Source organism: Zootoca vivipara, chromosome 3 (genome assembly GCF_963506605.1).
Source record: "Zootoca vivipara chromosome 3, rZooViv1.1, whole genome shotgun sequence".
Taxonomy (NCBI): domain Eukaryota; kingdom Metazoa; phylum Chordata; class Lepidosauria; order Squamata; family Lacertidae; genus Zootoca; species Zootoca vivipara.
Window position 1 is genome coordinate 23,603,182 of NC_083278.1, and position 17,613 is coordinate 23,620,794.

A 17,613-nucleotide genomic window follows, 5' to 3' on the forward strand; every position below is an offset into this window, starting at 1 on the left:
TCATTAATTTGCATAAATACACTTCTGGAGCTATCTGTGTCAATCCTTTCATCTGCCTATCACCTGCTGGGAAGGAGAGCAAATGCTGGTTCACTGGAAATGAACCATGCCCGTATGATTTCTATATTTAACAAAGCAGAATGGTAAGATACCACCAGGAAACAACTTCCACTCTGTTGGTGGTAAGTCTGAATGGGGACTTATTTTCTTCCCACTCCTGCTTGACACTTGAAACAGTCTCACAAGCTCGGAACCCCGGATCAGTTAAGTTACCGAGAGCACAGATTCCCTAGGGGGAAATGCATTGGGTCTCTGGAGTTGTGGGCCTGCAGTTTCCCAAGGGCACCTGATGTTAGTATGGAAATCAGATTTCCTTGGGGTTTCTGGGGCCTTGAACATTGCCATGGCAGCATTTGATCCCAGTGACAGGCAGAGGCATGGAGAAAGGAGAGAGAGAGAGAGAGATCCCGCCTACCATGCATGCTGCCGCTATGACAGCCATTACAGCAGGAGGTGCCAGGGAAGACGGCTTGGAGACTTACAGGGTGTTGGTAATTACATGAACATTCAGATTTTTGAAAGGAGGAGGGAGTCAGTCCAGAGTGAACCATCACTGTTCATTTGTAGGAAAACTGAGGGCAGCAGCATATCTCTGAACTAGACCGTAGACCTTTATTTATGCCGTTTTTAACTATTTCCTTTTTCTAATTAGAGCAACGTTCTAGGAAGCCATTGAAAAGATGAGTGAAAAACAGCAGTGCTATGATGTGAGATGAGGCTTTAAAAAACGTGTTTCTTAGAGTAGGAGAGATTGTATGCTGCTTTAGTTATGCATGCAGCTGGCAAGGTGACATTCACATTAATTTCATGTTGCAGAAACTTTGCAAATTACTGGTTGAAATAATATATCGGGTTACTCTATTCAGTGAAGTGGATTCAAAGTTCACACTAAATTGCTTTATTAAATTCTTTGTGCAACCTCCTTGATGAAAGCAGCCTCTGCACATCTTTTCAGGAGGAAAGAACAAGGGAGGCAGAATTCCTATTTTACTGTCCTACCAAAGCTAATGAAAAATGTGAATTGTATTTCCTCCATAATTTAATGAAATCCATCATTAGTGGGAAGCGACATTTGTGTTCCATATTAAATAATCTTTTGTGACTGGAAATCAGCCCTCTTAATTTCCTTAGAATTGCTACCAATCTATTTAGCTTTGCTGGGTGATTACTATGCTGCTGGCATTTTTTACAAGAGAGGCAGTAGTAGAAGTGACTCTTACAATAACCCTGCTTAAGACAAACTGCTGCAAGAAAATATGTCCTTATTGTAAGTCTCTCAATTAATGTGTGGTTTTTCTTTTCTTCAAATAACTCTACAGCGGACCAGTCAGGAATGTTATTTATAGGAGATGCTGTAATACAGGTCAGTCTACTCTACACAACTGCTTCAAAAGTATGCTACTATTTTGATGGTTGTATAACATTCTGATATTAGTCCGAAATTTCAAATAACCGTTTTGTGACATTTTTAGGTTAATGGCATAAACGTAGAAGGTGCCACCCATGAAGAAGTGGTAAGTTCTGCACCTTAGATTGCTTCTTTACCACTGTTTTCCTGTATGTTGTTCCTTAGGATGTCAATGTTGTAGTGTTGCCAGAGTACAGTTCTCAGCGCACTTTTTAAAGTTACATAGCCATTTATTTATTTAATTGAATTTATATACCACCCTATACCCGTAGGTCTCAGGGCGGTTCACAGGATAAAATCAGAATACAGTGGTACCTTTGGGTTACAAACACCTCAGGTTACAAACACTTCGGGTTACAGACTCCGCTAACCGGAAGTAGTACCTCAGGGTAAGAACTTTACCTCAGGATGAGAACAGAAATCGTGCGGCGGTGGTGGGAGGCCCCATTAGCTAAAGTGGTACCTCAGGTTAAGAAGTTTCAGGTTAAGAACGGACCTCCAGAAAGAATTAAGTTCGTAACCAGAGGTACCACTGTATAAAACCACAAAGCACATAATGAAAAGAAAAACAACAACAACCCAATAATATGCACACACCCAACACATTTTAAAAGGGCATAGGATGTCAATCAAATCAAACAAAGACCTGGCTAAAGAAGAACGTTTTCCCCTGGCGCCTAAAGGTGTATAATGAAGGCGCCAGGTGAACCTCCTTGGGGAGAGCTTTCCGCAGATGAGGAGCCACTGCAGAAAAGGCCCATTCTTGTGTTGCCACCCTCTGGGCCACTCTTGGAAGGAGGCACATGAAGAAGGCCCTCAGAAGGTGATCTCAGGGTCTGGGTAAATTCACATGGAAAGAGGCGGCCCTTGAGGTATTGTGGTCCTGAGCTGTTGGCATATTTCTTCACATGGATGTAGCATATATATATATATATATATATATATATATATATATATATATATATATATATATTTGTGCTGGCTATTCTGTTCACATGTGAGATCCCTACTCCCCCTCCCCTCCATCATGGAAATTAGGTAGAAAGTGAGGAAGACACTCCCATTAACACCATTCAGTTGCCACACTTACACAAAATAGAAGGAGCAGGGAAGCTGTAACTCCTAAGAAACTTGTAATGAAAAAACACAATCAGAACTAATCATACAAATAATTGCTTAAATCACCGCATGTTTTTTTTTTCCTTTTCTGTTTTTTTTAAGACAATGGATCCACATTAGCTCATCCTGTCTAATTCATTAGCCGGTTTTGATATGCCTCTGCAACTACCAAGAAAGGCAGAATGCAGAAAAGCAAAGTCTGAATGTGCACAGAGTTAGTTGTGGCCACTTGAGAAATGGTAGATTAACAGAGGTCGGAGAAGGAGATGTTGAGGGGAAAAAAAAGAATTTTAAACTGGGAACACACTTCTGTGTCATCTATCAGTCCCTCCAGTATATTAATTCATCTGTTTGGGTGGACAACAACCATTCCTCAGAAGTGAGGAGGCCAATGGGTTTCTTGTTAGGTTGAAGAGATCAAAGTGCAGGTCAGGCAGCATGATGTAGCAAGACTATGTAAGCTGAAATAGGAAGGTAACACATAAAGCAAATCCAGCAATTTACAAAGCAAAGACTCAGCAGCAGTAGAATGGCAGAGGACAGCTGTGGTTACTAGCAACTAAGGCTGCTTGCACAACCTGTTTATTGAGCATTTATTTTGATTTTTTTTGTGGGTAGGTTATTCTAACCTCCTTTTGTAGGGTAACAACACAATGTTCCATCAATCCAGATTTTTTGGGGGAGGAGGGTAGGGAGCAGATTTGTTGCTCTACAGTTGTGTAACATGAATTTTGCTCCCCAAATACTGATAGGCTGGAAGCGACCTAGGTCGCAAATAGTGGTCTCAGTTCACAACTGGTTGCTTGCATTGCTTTGAATTTCAACCCCTTGTAGTAAGGTGTAGTCGTTCTATGCTGAGAGAAAATTGGACACCACTCATGGGCACCCCAAATCAGAAATACAAAATAAATCTGATTTGTATTGTGAATTTGCCTAGCTCATGGTGCTCAGATGCCACACAATAAGAAGTTCAATGTTATTTCTTTCATTCGTCTATAAAGTTATTCTACAAAGATTATCCAGATGCATGAAATGTGCTTTTAATTTAATTTAATTGTTGTCCATTCTGGCACCAATCTCACACAGACTTCGAAGGCTCGAAGGAGCAGCAGAGAGGGAAAGCCCAGGAAGCTCTTGTGCCTTGAAACTAAGAATCAGTGAAATATCAAGAAATGATTAGTTAGCCATAGTTTCCTGTTTTATCCAAACTGTGAAACCATGATTATCAACTTTAGCACAAGCCATGCTATTAAATACGGTTTGAAACTGGTAACCATAGTTTCCTGGTAATGGCAAGCAGCAGCAGCAGCAGCAACAACAACAACTATGGTTAACTAAAGGTTTTCTGGCTTAATTGTTCATGCTTCAAAATGGAGTGTAACACTCAACAGGTTTGTTTGTGCAGGCAAGAACCTCATTCCTATCAGTGCCAAGATTAAGCTGAGATATGATTTTCCAAATCACCTCTGAAGCTTTTCCTAACCCTTTTTTATGCATTGTATACCTATATTTATTTTACCTTTTAAGCTTAAAGTGGAAACAACATTTCTCTCTCTCAGTACGGTAGTTATAGTCTTGTTAAATGCAATTTACAGACTTCAAGAGCGACACATCCTGCTCGGAAAAGCCGCACACTCATTTAAAAAAGTGCCCCTTTAACAGCACAGTTCTGGGTATGTCTGCTCAAGCCTAAATCTCATCAAGAAATGGTCAGCCCTAGTGCTAGTTAGCATTTTCTTTACACAGAGATATAAAGAAAATGAGAGAGGCTGAGAGAGACATAGGGAAAGGGGTGTCAAAAAGTGTGGCTGTGTCTACACTTTACATGTGAAGCACATTTTTCCTTCAAAGAATTCTGGGCACAGCAGTTTAATAAGGGTTGCTGGGTATTGCAATGAGGGGTAAACTATCGTGTGCAGAATTCTTTGAAGGGGTGGGTGGGAAATATGCATTTAATGGGATTTAAAGTTATAGTGTGTGCACAGTATCAGAGTGTGTGAGAGAAAAAGGAGTGTCATAGAGGAAGAAAAGGGGAATGGTAGAAACAGGGGGGGGGGGAGAGAGAATGTGTCATTTTCCCCACTACTGGCTCTACCCACAACTGATTTCCCTGTGGGTCAATGGAAAAAGTGGGCATCAAAATGAAAGAGGCAAGCAGTGGGTGGGAGAAATAAGTGGGAGAATGGGAGGGAGAAAAGCAGGGGTGACTTTCCCCACTGTTGGTTCCAGTGGGCTCTTCCCATGGGTCAGTAACTCTTCGTTGAACACTGAGTGGCCCTGTTACAGGTGCCAATTAATATTTGTTCAGCACTTGTAAAAAATGTGTGTGTGTGTGTGTGTACCTACACTTTGGAGCTCTCTTTCTCTATTTACACTAGCAAAGGTGCCTATTTGTCTATTGGAATTTCTTTCTGGTGGATTATCTGCCACTAGTATAGTATCTCTAAAATGACAACCATTAATATTATTCTGAGAAGGGAAAATTACACCGCATGACATTACATTGCAAAAAGGATTAAAGAAAATCCAATAAAAGCATTTTTTTGCTGCAAATCACTTCACTTGACATGGTAAGAACTTAATAACTGAACAAAAGTCATGCCGAATTCATGATAATTTTGTCACATTATAAGAAGCTAAAATGATTATAGCGAGTATTAGCAAGAATTTAATTTGAAACTTCATAGGAAATGTCCCTCTATTACCCAAGTGACTTGGATGATTTTTGTGAAAGGGGACCTAAGTTAGCAATTAATGTAAGGCCCATTCGTATTTTATCATCGTTAAACCAGTAAGAATGTGTGTGGTTTCATAATAATATTGTAGTGATAAACTGAGGCTGTGCAATGAAGGAAAAAAGCAGTTAATGTAGATAGTAGAATATAACAGACAGAAGGGCACTCTTGTTTTTATGCATATATTTAAGAAGGGCACAAAACCGTGTCTGTCTAAAACCTGTTCTAAATCGAGTTTTTCTTAACTATGTATTTTGAGGGGGAACTCTGCACTTCTTCTTCTTTCTTCTCTATCCTGTGCCTGTTAAGTTCCATTTAGCTTAATGGCAGCAACCCAATGGGGCTTCAAACCCACATGTGCTGTGAAAAAGCAGAAGACTCTTTGCTCTCATATACAGGGTTCATCGTTTTCCATATTTCCACTGGTTACATTGTAAGTACCATTGAATTTCACTGAACCCTGTTCTGAAAGATGCCCAAACTGCTTTTCAGAAGGTGCAAGAAACTACAGTGAAAAGGTTAAAAACCTAGTGAGTGGCTTTCTTTGTGGAGAACTGCCATAGAGCACATGTTTTTCCATGCTGAAGGGTTCGATCCCTGAAATCATCAAGTAGGGCTACAAAATACCCTTGTCTGAAAAGTCATGGAGAATCACTGCCAGCTAGTGTAAGGTAAATGTAAAGGGACCCCTGACCATTAGGTCCAGTCGTGACCGACTCTGGTGTTGCGGCGCTCATCTCGCGTTATTGGCCGAGGAAGCCAGCATACAGCTTCCAGGTCATGTGGCCTGCATGACTAAGCCGCTTCTGGCGAACTAGAGCAGCACACGGAAACGGCGTTTACCTTCCCGCTGGAGCAGTACCTATTTATGTACTTGCACTTTGACGTGCTTTCGAACTGCTAGGTTGGCAGGAGCTGGGACAGAGCAATGGGAGCTCACCCCATTACGGGGATTCGAACCGCCGACCTTCTGATCAGCAAGCCCTAGGCTCTGTGGTTTAACCCACAGCGCCACCAGCTAGTGTAGCCAACCCCAAACTAGATAGGCCAATGATTTAACCTGGTAGGTGCTTTCGGTGCACAAAGTATGACATTTGCTTATGTTAAAGGCCATTCCTCATTGGGCCCCTCATACTTTGGATTCAAATAATTATCCCTCCCCCCCCCCCCCAAAAAAAACCTTTCCAAATGTGTCTGAACATTGAATCCATCATGCCTTTGATTATTTAGTTGGCAAAGAGAGTCTTGTGCAGAATATTATTTATTGCATTTATTTATTACATTCATATCCCATCTTTCCTTCAAGGAACTCAAGGTGGCGTACAGATTTCTCCTCCTTCCCATTTTATCCTCATAGCAACCCTAAGAGGGCAGTGACTGGACCAAGGTCACCTAGTGAGCTTCATGGCTGAGTTGAGATTTGAACTCTGGTCTCCCAAGCTCTCTAACCACTACATCACACTGGCTCTCAAAATCAGAATTGGAATTATTATTATTTGGGGGGGGGGGTGTATGGCAATTAGGGAACAAATTATGTTCCTGCCGTCTTAACAATGTTCCATTGTCGTTTTCACTTTAAATTTTGTCAGTCTCTTGTGAGCTCAAATTAGCACAATTCTCTCTTGCAAAAAGAAAATTTGTACAGAACCAACTGATCACAGTTTATCTAGCTGAAACTAACAACATCTGTTACCGCTCTCAGGAGGAGGCTCCCCCCACTTCCCAAACCCCAGCAAATACTAATTTGTATCATAAGGCAATATTAACAAATATCCATTAACAACCATCCATTATATGGTATTCTTCCTGAAATCTGCCAAGGCTTTATTTTGCAGCTACATCTAATAGGTTAGCTTTGTCTGCACCCAGAGAACTGTTGGTTTGCTTCACAGCAGCTCAAGTGGCATTTGATCTTTAGGAAGCTAGTCAAAAACAATGCCCTATCCAAGCCCTTGCTGATAGGAAATGGCAACATTGCACCAGCTTTCCTTTGGTCCTGAAAGACCATTGTATGAGTGAAGGAATGCAACATTGAAAGGACTGTCTACACCTTCATTCTTTCTCATTTCTCAGCAGTACTATGCAAGTGCACTTTAATACACTTGTGTCATGTTGGAATCAGGAAACATCAGGTCCAGTGGCTGCCTGCATGTGAGAGACTACCAGAGCAGAGTTCTAGTTTTGCCGGAGGCCACCCATCAAATTATGCCATATTATGGCCTCGTGATGGCAAGGCATTGGGATCTTTTACCCTGAACCTTTTAGTTGCTATATCTATATGAGGGATGGGGGATTGGTGGCTCTTCAGATGTTGCCGGACCAAAATTCCCATTATCCCTGACTGTGAGTCATGCTGGCTGGGCTGATGGGAGTCTACTAAGGTATGAATTTATTCTGTTGGGTGAATCCGCTTTTCATTTGCATTCTGATTTGGTTCTCCTGTTGCTTTACCTATTCAGTTTCAGTTTTGAGTGCCCTCCAGAAAATGAAAAACACTCAGAGAGAATTGGGGTGTTTGTAGATGTCCTTAGATTAAAATAATTAAAGTGACACTTTATCTGCTGAGCTTTACATCTCAACTGACTGGTAGTTGACAACAGTTGTTTCACCCCACCAAGGGACAAATTGCTATATGATCCAAAAAACATTTTATGTAAAGTCGTCAACTTTACACCAAAAGGATGGATACAGGTCTCGTACACAAAGGGGGAAACGTGAACTTCTGCAGAATAAACAAGCCTATGCCCAAGACAAACACAGTGGAAGCTGAATACAGATCAGTATTGCTACAGGAAGGGAAAGTAGGCAGGAGTTTCAGATTGCTTGCTGTAGTCTATTGCATTCTGTAAAATTAATAATACTGGACAGATTCAGGCTCAGTTTTATTAGCCACTGCATTCAGAGATAGGAGCCTTTTCAGCCATTCCTTATTCAGATGCTGCAGAGAAATATAACTGGGTATCGCCAGCGTACTGATGACACCTCACTTTAAATTTCCCGGTGACTATGCCCAATAGCTTCATGTAGGACGAAATTAATTCGTTCTGCGAGTTGTTTTGTATTGCAAAAATTTCATCTTGCAGTTTTCCAATGTAAGCAAAGCAAAGAAAAAAATTCATCTTGCGGAGCACAGCCATAGAAAACTTCGTCTTGCGAGTCAACAAAAAGATCGCAAAGCGCTTTTGTCTTGCGAGTTTTTCATTGTGCAATGCATTCGTCTTGCGAGGTACCACTGTAAAGAGCCTGGGGGCAAAAAAAACAACAACCTCATCCTGGAGATAAGATTGGTACCACTGCAGAACAGTTCCACCAATGCCAGTTGCCCGTAAGTGGTTTGGGAGGATCCCATGGTATCAAAAGCCAATGAGAGATCTAGCAAGAGCAACTGGATCACAATCCCCAATAAAGACCATCCATCAGGGCAGATTCAGCACCAAAGCAGATTCAGCACCAAACTGGTGATCTGTGCTGTGACTTTGAACAACAGTGGAAGCAGCAACTGCTTCATCATAATCTAAGGCTGAAAGAGCGTGAGAAAAAGAAATTAGAAAATCAGTTGTGAGATTGGGATACAGTGGAGGTCACTTTGAGGCATGAACCATCCACGGATACAAAGACCACTAAATCATCCACGGATACAAAGACCCATTGGAACTTCTTGATGTGCAGAATGTTCAGCAGAACATTCCCAGTGTTTTAAGTCTTCTTTATTCCTGGATTTTTTGGAATATACAGTACTCTGCAATTTTCATTTGTTGGACTTGGTGTTCACCTCTATGGATGTTGGTGATCTGACATTAAGTAAAAGCGAAACAAAAGAAGTGCCATGGTCAGATCACTTTCTGGTGCAACTAGACTTCTCCGCAACCCTTCCCCTCTGCAGGGAGGTGGGACCGATTCGGATGGTCTGCCCCCGCTACTTAATGGATCCAATTGGCTTCCAGAGAGTGGTAGGGGATGTTTTATCCCATGTCGATGGCCTTTCAGCTGATTCCCTGGTGGCCCGCTGGAATGCAGAGTTAACCAGCGCTATTGACTGTCTGGCTCCGAAGCGCCCTCTCCGATTGCATGGAGCCCGGACAGCCCCGTGGTTTTCCCCGGCGCTGAGGGCGATGAAACAGTCGTTGAGACGGCTAGAACGCCGGTGGCGGAAAACTCATTTTGAATCAGACCGGACACGGGCTAGAGCTCAACTTCGAGCCTACCAAGTGGCAATGGCGACGGCGAAGAGGACCTTCTTCACCGTCTCCATTGCATCTGCAGAAAACAGCAGCAGGAGACTCTTCCAGGTGGTTCGCAATTTAGCGGAACCACCTGCTCCATCTGGGCCCAGTACGGGCCACATGATCTCCTGCAATGATTTTGCAAAGTTTTTCGCAGATAAAGTCGCTCAGATTCGGGAAGAGGTAGACTCCACCGTGGGAGCAGGGCCGGGGCGGGGGAGTGCTAGAGTCCTGTCTAGTCAAGTTGTGTGGGATCAATTTCAATCTGTTACCTCCGAGGATGTGGACAGGCTGCTTGGACGAGTGAAACCAACCACCTGTCTCCTTGATCCTTGCCCATTCTGGCTTATAAAAGCTAGCCGGGAAGGGCTGGGCAATGGGCTTCACGGGTTGGTAAATGCTTCTCCCTGTGAGGGAGCCTTCCCAGACCCGCTGAAAGAGGCAGTTATTAAACCGCTTCTTTAAAAACCATCTTTAGATCCGGCCAATATGGCCAACTATCGCCCAGTCTCAAATCTTCCATTCTTGGGCAAGGTGATTGAGCGAGTGGTTGCTGAACAACTCCAGGCACGCCTGGAAGAAGCGGACCATTTGGATCCCTTCCAGTCAGGGTTCAGACCTCATCACGGGACTGAAACTGCCCTGGTCGCACTGGTTGATGATCTCCGGCGGGCTAGGGACAAAGGTGAGAGCTGTTTCCTTGTTCTGCTGGATCTCTCAGCGGCTTTTGACACCATCGACCATAACATCCTTCTGGACCGTCTAGAGGGCTTGGGAGCTGGGGGCACTGTCATACAGTGGTTCCGCTCCTTCCTCCTGGGCTGTGTTCAGAAAGTGGTGGTGGGGGATGAGTGTTCAGACCCCTGGGCTCTCACTTGTGGGGTGCCTCAGGGTTCTGTCCTCTCCCCCATGCTTTTTAACATCTATATGCAGCCGCTGGGAGAGATCATCAGGGGGTTTGGGCTGGGTGTCCATCAGTATGCTGATGATACCCAGCTCTACCTCTCTTTTAAATCAGAACCAGTGAAGGCGGTGAAGGTCCTGTGTGAGTGTCTGGAGGCGGTTGGAGGATGGATGGCGGCTAACAGATTGAGATTGAATCCTGACAAGACAGAAGTACTGTTTGTGGGGGACAGGAGGCGGGCGGGTGTGGAGGACTCCCTGGTCCTGAATGGGGTAACTGTGCCCCTGAAAGACCAGGTGCACAGCCTGGGAGTCATTTTAGACTCACAGCTGTCCATGGAGGCACAGGTCAACTCTGTGTCCAGGGCAGCTGTTTATCAGCTCCATCTGGTACGCAGGCTGAGTCCCTACCTGCCCACTGACTGTCTCTCCAGAGTGGTGCATGCTCTAGTTATCTCTCGCTTGGACTACTGCAATGCGCTCTACGTGGGGCTAACTTTGAAGGTGACCCGGAAACTACAACTAATCCAGAATGCGGCAGCTAGACTGGTGACTGGGAGCGGCCGCCGAGACCACATAACACCGGTCCTGAAAGACCTACATTGGCTCCCAGTACGTTTCCGAGCACAATTCAAAGTGTTGGTGTTGACCTTTAAAGCCCTAAATGGACTCGGTCCAGTATACCTGAAGGAGCGTCTCCACCCCCATCGTTCTGCCCGGACACTGAGGTCCAGCTCCGAGGGCCTTCTGGCGGTTCCCTCACTACGAGAAGCCAAGTTACAGGGAACCAGGCAGAGGGCCTTCTCGGTAGTGGCACCCACCCTGTGGAATGCCCTCCCACTAGAGGTCAAAGAGAACAACAATTACCAGACCTTTAGAAGGCATCTCAAGGCAGCCCTGTTTAGGGAAGCTTTTAATGTTTGATGGATTTCTGTATTTTAGTGTTTTGTTGGAAGCCGCCCAGAGTGGCTGGGGGAACCCAGATGGGCGGGGTATAAATAATAAATTATTATTATTATTATTATTATTATTATTATTATTATTATTATTATTGGAGTTGTATTCCCAAAACATCTGGAGGGCCGTGTTTGGGGATGCCTGTTTTAGACCTCTTAGATTTTGAGTCAGTATATTGTGTGCTATGTTGTGGCTGCTTGTAATGCCTTTGATTCCAAATATTTTCCTAGTTTTTGTATTGTTGTGCTTTGAATTTCTGCTTTGAAGTTTTCAGACTAAATGGCAGGATACAGATACGTGAAATAAGCAAACGTAGCATAATAGACTTTATCAGACCATATGGTTATATGAAGCAGGTGTGAACTAATGTATTTTTTTTCATTCCCAAAGATAGCATCAGGGGTGTGTGTAGAAATATTTTCAGTCTTCAAATAACCCATTTAACAAAGGCATACAAAATCTTTTGGGGCATGGGGCAGGGATTAAATCTGTCAACACTATATGACTTTCTTTCCAACTGGGATAAAATAGAAGGAAAAAACATCCTATATATATGCTCCCCATGTATAGTCCTATTCATACAAATTTCTATATAATAGTATTTCTATAGCTGACTCAATTACAATACTACAATTAAGTGGATATTGGCATCCTGTAGAAGTTTTCCCAGCTGTGTTCAAGCTTCTTGCCCATGAACTATTTTTACATGGGGCAGCCAGCCAAGGGGTCTGGGCCTAATCAAAAGGATATTTCCCATGGAGTTAGCATTATGCTGGAAGGGTAAAGAATTCCGCCAGGCCCTGAGCATGTGATTGGGTCATTCAGAAAATTCTCACAGCTACAAAATAATTGTGTCCAGCTAAATGCCTCCCACAATGGCTGGGAGAAAGTCTTACATGTGCTATTATCTCCACTGTGTGGTGTGGGGAAATTGAGAATGTCTCTATATTCTTTGAATTTGGATGAGAGCAACAAATTACCAGGAGGCATTGTTTCCTTTAAAAGCAAACCTAGGTGGGCAACTGATTAACACGATTGGTGACAAAATGGGGCCACTGAGAAACAACAGAGAAGTATCAGCATGCTCGAGTGACGACAGAAAGAGTAAGTTTAAATCAGAATGGACATATATTTCTGGGAAGTGGGTCATTATCACGGAGGTAGTGCCTTAACAGAGTGCCTAATTCAGCATTTCTTTTACGCCCAAGTCCAGCTCAGTAGCTACTAATGAATCACTTTTTCTCATTGTGTGTTAAAATATCTGATCAATAGTGGGAAGACTTTGCTTCACTAACTCAAACTCATAAAATAAAAAAAAATTCCTTCAGTAGCACCTTAAAGACCAACTAAGTTTTTATTTTGGTATGAGCTTTCGTGTGCATGCACACGAGTCAGTATATCCACATGTATGGTTCTTTGTCTTAAAAGCATGGATCAGACATGTGAACCCTAAGTGAATGTCAAGCTGATCAGCAGCTTGAAGGAGGAGAAGGGGAAGAAGTGACTCTACCTGAAGCTGACCAGCTTTCACAGAGGAGAAGGCACAGATGAGAACCAGCTGGCTCTGGCCTTTAAACAGAGCTTTCAGCAGCAGTCAGATGCTGGAAACAGCGCCTATAATTCCCCACTGCTCCCTGTTCTCCATCTGGATTTTCAAGTCTCTGCGTCCAATCCCTGTGTCCGTGGGGCACATATGCAGTAGCGCGGACACAGGGACTGGACGCAGAGACACAGGGACTTTATTATATTGGATTTATTATTTTTTTAAGGAGAGGTTGGATGGTCATCTGTCTTGGATGCTTGAGCTGAGATTCCTGCAATGCAGGGAGTTGGACTAGATGACCCTTGGGTCCCTTCCAATTCTACAATTCTGATTCTATGAATGTGGGGGAGAGGATTTTGAGGATCATATGGATGAAATTGAATTTGAACTGGACATGAACTATGGTGTGTGTGTGTGTGTGTGTGTGTGTGTGTGTGTGTGTGTGTGACATATGTGTGTGTGTCTATATATCCCCATACATATGTACAGTATATCTGACATGTGTGCAGAAACCAAACCAAAATACAGTGGTGCCTGGACTTATGAATTTAATCCGTTCCGAAGGCACCTTCATAGGTTGAAAAATTCGTGAGTCGAAAACCGCCATTGGAAACACGATTTCCCATAGGAATGCATTGGAAACAGAAAAATTCATAAGTCAAAGCAACCCTATCTAAAAATTCATAAGTCAAAAAATCCCTATCTAAAACCGCCATGGTTTTCTTTCGGATGTCGAGACATTCGTAAGCGCGCAGCCATTACCCCCATTCGTAAGTCGAAAAATTCAGTTGTCGAGTCGCTCGTAATTCGAGGTACCACTGTACCTAAATCTCTTGCCCAATTTAAAAAATCTGCCCAGACAGAAATTGTGACCCTGAAAAAGAGGGTGTGTCTGGGGAAAATCGGACATATGGTAACCCTACTGTAGAGCTCATAATGGAGTTTTCTAATGCTCCAGTTACAAATCTTTAAACAAAAAAAAATGCTAGTACTAAATGGTATTCAGTGCTCCATGCCAAGTGTTCTCAGGAATATGTCTTTCCCCTTCCATTTTTAAAAATATCAAGTATGTGGCCTTAAGGCTTCTAACAGTTTCCTTCCTCATGAACTGGACTGTGAAAATTTGCCCTTAGGCTTCAGCAGAACTGTTTTGTTTTGTGCTATTTCATTCATATTTGCCATTTGATGTTTAGAAGTTTCACAAACTCTTTATATTGATTTGAAAAGCATTAATTAAATTGCAGGCATAAAAAAACACCTGGTTTTGATTGGGTTGGGTGAAATGCCAATTATCTTTGTCACGCCAAAAAGCCCCCCGACAAGGCTTATTTATTTATTTATTTATTGCATTTTAAAAGACCCTTCCATCAAATTTCCTGGGACAATACATAAAAAGAAACCATACAGCCAAATTATTAGCATTAAGTAACATTGCAATAAACTAATAAGGTAGCAAATCTCAAATGAGCATTAAAAAAAATCAACAGAATCAAAATCAAAGCTGAAACGTTTGAAAAAATAAGGTCTTTGGTCTTGGAATAAACAACAACGTAAGCACCAGTTGAACTTCTTATTATGTTTTTGTTTTAAAAATGAGATCTCACAATGGGTCTCCATACGTTAGATCAAGTTTAGTCCTAAATCCTTTGCATTATCTTGGCTTGGATCACAGATACAGTGGCTGTCCATTAGCTGAATATAAATCAGTAAACAATCTGTTTCAGAGCTATTCTTTAAAAATTGTCAAGGACACATTAAAGGTAAAGGTAAAAGGTAAAGGGACCCCTGACCATTAGGTCCAGTCGTGTCCGACTCTGGGGTTGCACGCTCATCTCGCATTATTGGCCGAGGGAGCCGGCGTACAGGTCATGTGGCCAGCATGACAAAGCCACTTCTGGCAAACGGAAACGCCGTTTACCTTCCCGCTGTAGCGGTTCCTATTTATCTACTTGCATTTTGACGTGCTTTCGAACAGCTAGGTTGGCAGGAGCTGAGACCAAGCAACGGGAGCTCACTCCGTCACAGGGATTCGAACCGCCGACCTTCTGATCGGCAAGCCCTAGGCTCAGTGGTTTAACCACAGCGCCACCTGGGTCCCAACATTAAAGGTAGAAAAAACTTAAATAATAAAGAAGTATAACAAGCAATAAGTTAACTCTAAGTTAAAACATTAACTTAAAAATAAAGTAAAATGCTTTCAAATTCACAGAAATCATGACCTACTCATGTTCCGCTAGCCGGGAAGGGCTGGGCAATGGGCTTCGCGGGGCTTCCTTAAGGCAACTATCTCTTTTTCCTGAGTCAAAGGCTACTATGTCATATTGCATTAAAGTCAGCAGTGAGAGTTGTACTTTTTTCTAATACATGAAGAAGGGTATGTTCAAAAAGGAATGAGATGAAGCAAGGAACACAAATGTGTTTTTCAATAAAATGTATAGTTAGCCTACTTAATACGGTAGATAGAAACCAGAGATGGTTAAGCATGCTGAAATTCAATGAAATCAATATCGCTTAAAGTACTTGAAGGCTCTTTGAATTGTAACCATTTCCTTATTGTGTTAATCAAGTCAACAGTCCAATACACAGTATCATGCTCTTGAGACCCACATCTCCCGCTGCCCACACTCAGAGTTTTGAATTATTCAAAAGGATGACTGAGAAATGTGTAATAGCTTGTATCAATGATAAAGTTTTTAGACCGACAAATGCATATTCCAAAATTGAAGATGGTGTTAATGTTGGGGAGAAATAATTGGAAAGACATTTTGGAGGAATCTTAAATTACTCCAGCTTCTAGATCTTTCATAAATTCCTATAAAAACATGTTGTCGGCAAAAGAAGTTAACGTGAGGTGCATATTGGCTCCCCACAACTGGTGTGTAGGTAGAAATGATTTTCAAGAATTATCTCTTTTGAAACAAACAAGTTTTAATCGAGTGTGAGCATGCAAAACACATCAGTACTGACAAATGGAAACATGACTGTATCACCACTGGTACTTATTTTCCTTCGATAAGTGTATACAGATCACCTCATCCCAATATAACCAGTTTGCTATCAAGTTATGTTTTCTAATCACTTAAAGAAATATATGCAATCTGCACTGAGAATGCTTGAACTACATGTACAAGATAATGTGTTTCATCCCCAGGCATATGAGAAGAATTCCATTTATTCAGCAGGAGGTTGAGCTTTATTGGGTATCATTTGTATATACAAAATTTCACAATTTCCTCTTGTGTGTTTTGGCTGCTGCAGTATTTTACAGTGTAGCACAATGAGTAGGGATGATAGGTCAATTTTGGTTTGGTTCAGTTTCTCTTTTTTCCCAACCTTAAATCCATTTCTCCACATTTTGTTGCTATATGTGAAAAACCATCAGCATTTTAGAACCAATTTGACCCAATAAGCAAATGTTTATATGCAGTTTCCACTAAAGTACACATTTTGGCAGGTGTTCCCCCCCCCCTCTAATTGGCTTTTTTGTGTGCTATTTTCACCAGTATAGTCATTTTATGTATGCGTTCCCCTAAAATATGCATTTTTGGTAAACATTATTTCTTTTGGTTGGTGAGCAGTGTAGTTGGTTTGTTTTTTCTGTTCACATGTTGTTGTGGGAAGTGTAAATTTGATAGATTCAACTTCAAATGAGACCTGAATTGAATATCTCCCCATCTGGATAGTAAGTGGGTGTGTGCATAATGTGTTAGTGTCTGGTTTTCTGCAAGCAAAATACTGTTCATTTTTTTCATATTTATTTCATAAAATTTATATGCCGCTTGATTTTAAAAAACCTCAAAGCAGTTTACAGAAAGAAGAATAAGAATAAATACATTGAGACTGATATGTCTGAAAGCCAAGCAACAATTCCTGGCTAAACCTCCTTTGGGGGGTGGGAGTGGGAACTCTCGATTCACCATCTTAAGTGATAAAGGACCCACACAGACCTCGGTAGAGCACATGTAAGCCCGTTCTTCCCCTTTCCATGACATTTTGGGGCTAGTTCCGGGTTCGGCGCTGTCTCTCTGTGTGTGTGCATGATCACATGTCATTCGGACATGCCTAAATCAGGAGTTGCGTGTAATGTAAATAGTAGCAAGACTTGTTACGTCTGTGATTTCATGCTGACAGCAACCCCCCCCCCCAAAAAAAGGGCAACTGATGATGAGAGAAGGACATTGATCCATGAGTGGTCCAAGACAGTCAGCAAAGGGATTTTTTTTATTTACCTGGAATAATATCTATCCCACTTTCCCCATCTCTCAGAGACTGCCAAGGCAACAAAAAATGCAAAACAGTAAAAGTAATAATAGAACAATGGCAGTCATTTAAAAGTTCAGTAGTGAAATGCATAACCATGGCAACAAATAGCAAATGGATAGCTCCAAAGAATCAATTCTCACGAAGCCCAAAGGCCTGTCTAAACAGCCAAATCATTACAGTGTGTTGACAGGCAGGCAGTGCCAGGTAGGCCTCTATTGGAAAGACGTTTCCTATCTGGTTCATCTGTTCTTTTGGAAGAGAGTAAAGTGAGGAATATTAGAGGCCAAACTCAGGTGATACCTGTGTATAAAGCTTGCCTTTCCTTAATCATGGGAAATGCAAAAAGTGGAATAATTCCACTGTCTATTATTGATTAAACAAATGAGCTCCCCTTCGCTGCTT

The 17,613-nt window shown here is 42.2% G+C and overlaps 1 protein-coding gene across 1 annotated transcript in view; it reads left to right on the forward strand.

Moving 5' to 3' along the window:
* Positions 1-17,613, forward strand: part of SNTG2 (syntrophin gamma 2) — a 134,919-nt gene that overhangs the window by 26,756 nt on the left and 90,550 nt on the right. Inside the window, exons 6-7 of the mRNA XM_060272268.1 lie at positions 1,380-1,423; positions 1,533-1,574. Coding sequence (XP_060128251.1) covers positions 1,380-1,423; positions 1,533-1,574 — 86 coding nt within the window. The remainder of the gene's footprint in view (positions 1-1,379; positions 1,424-1,532; positions 1,575-17,613) is intronic.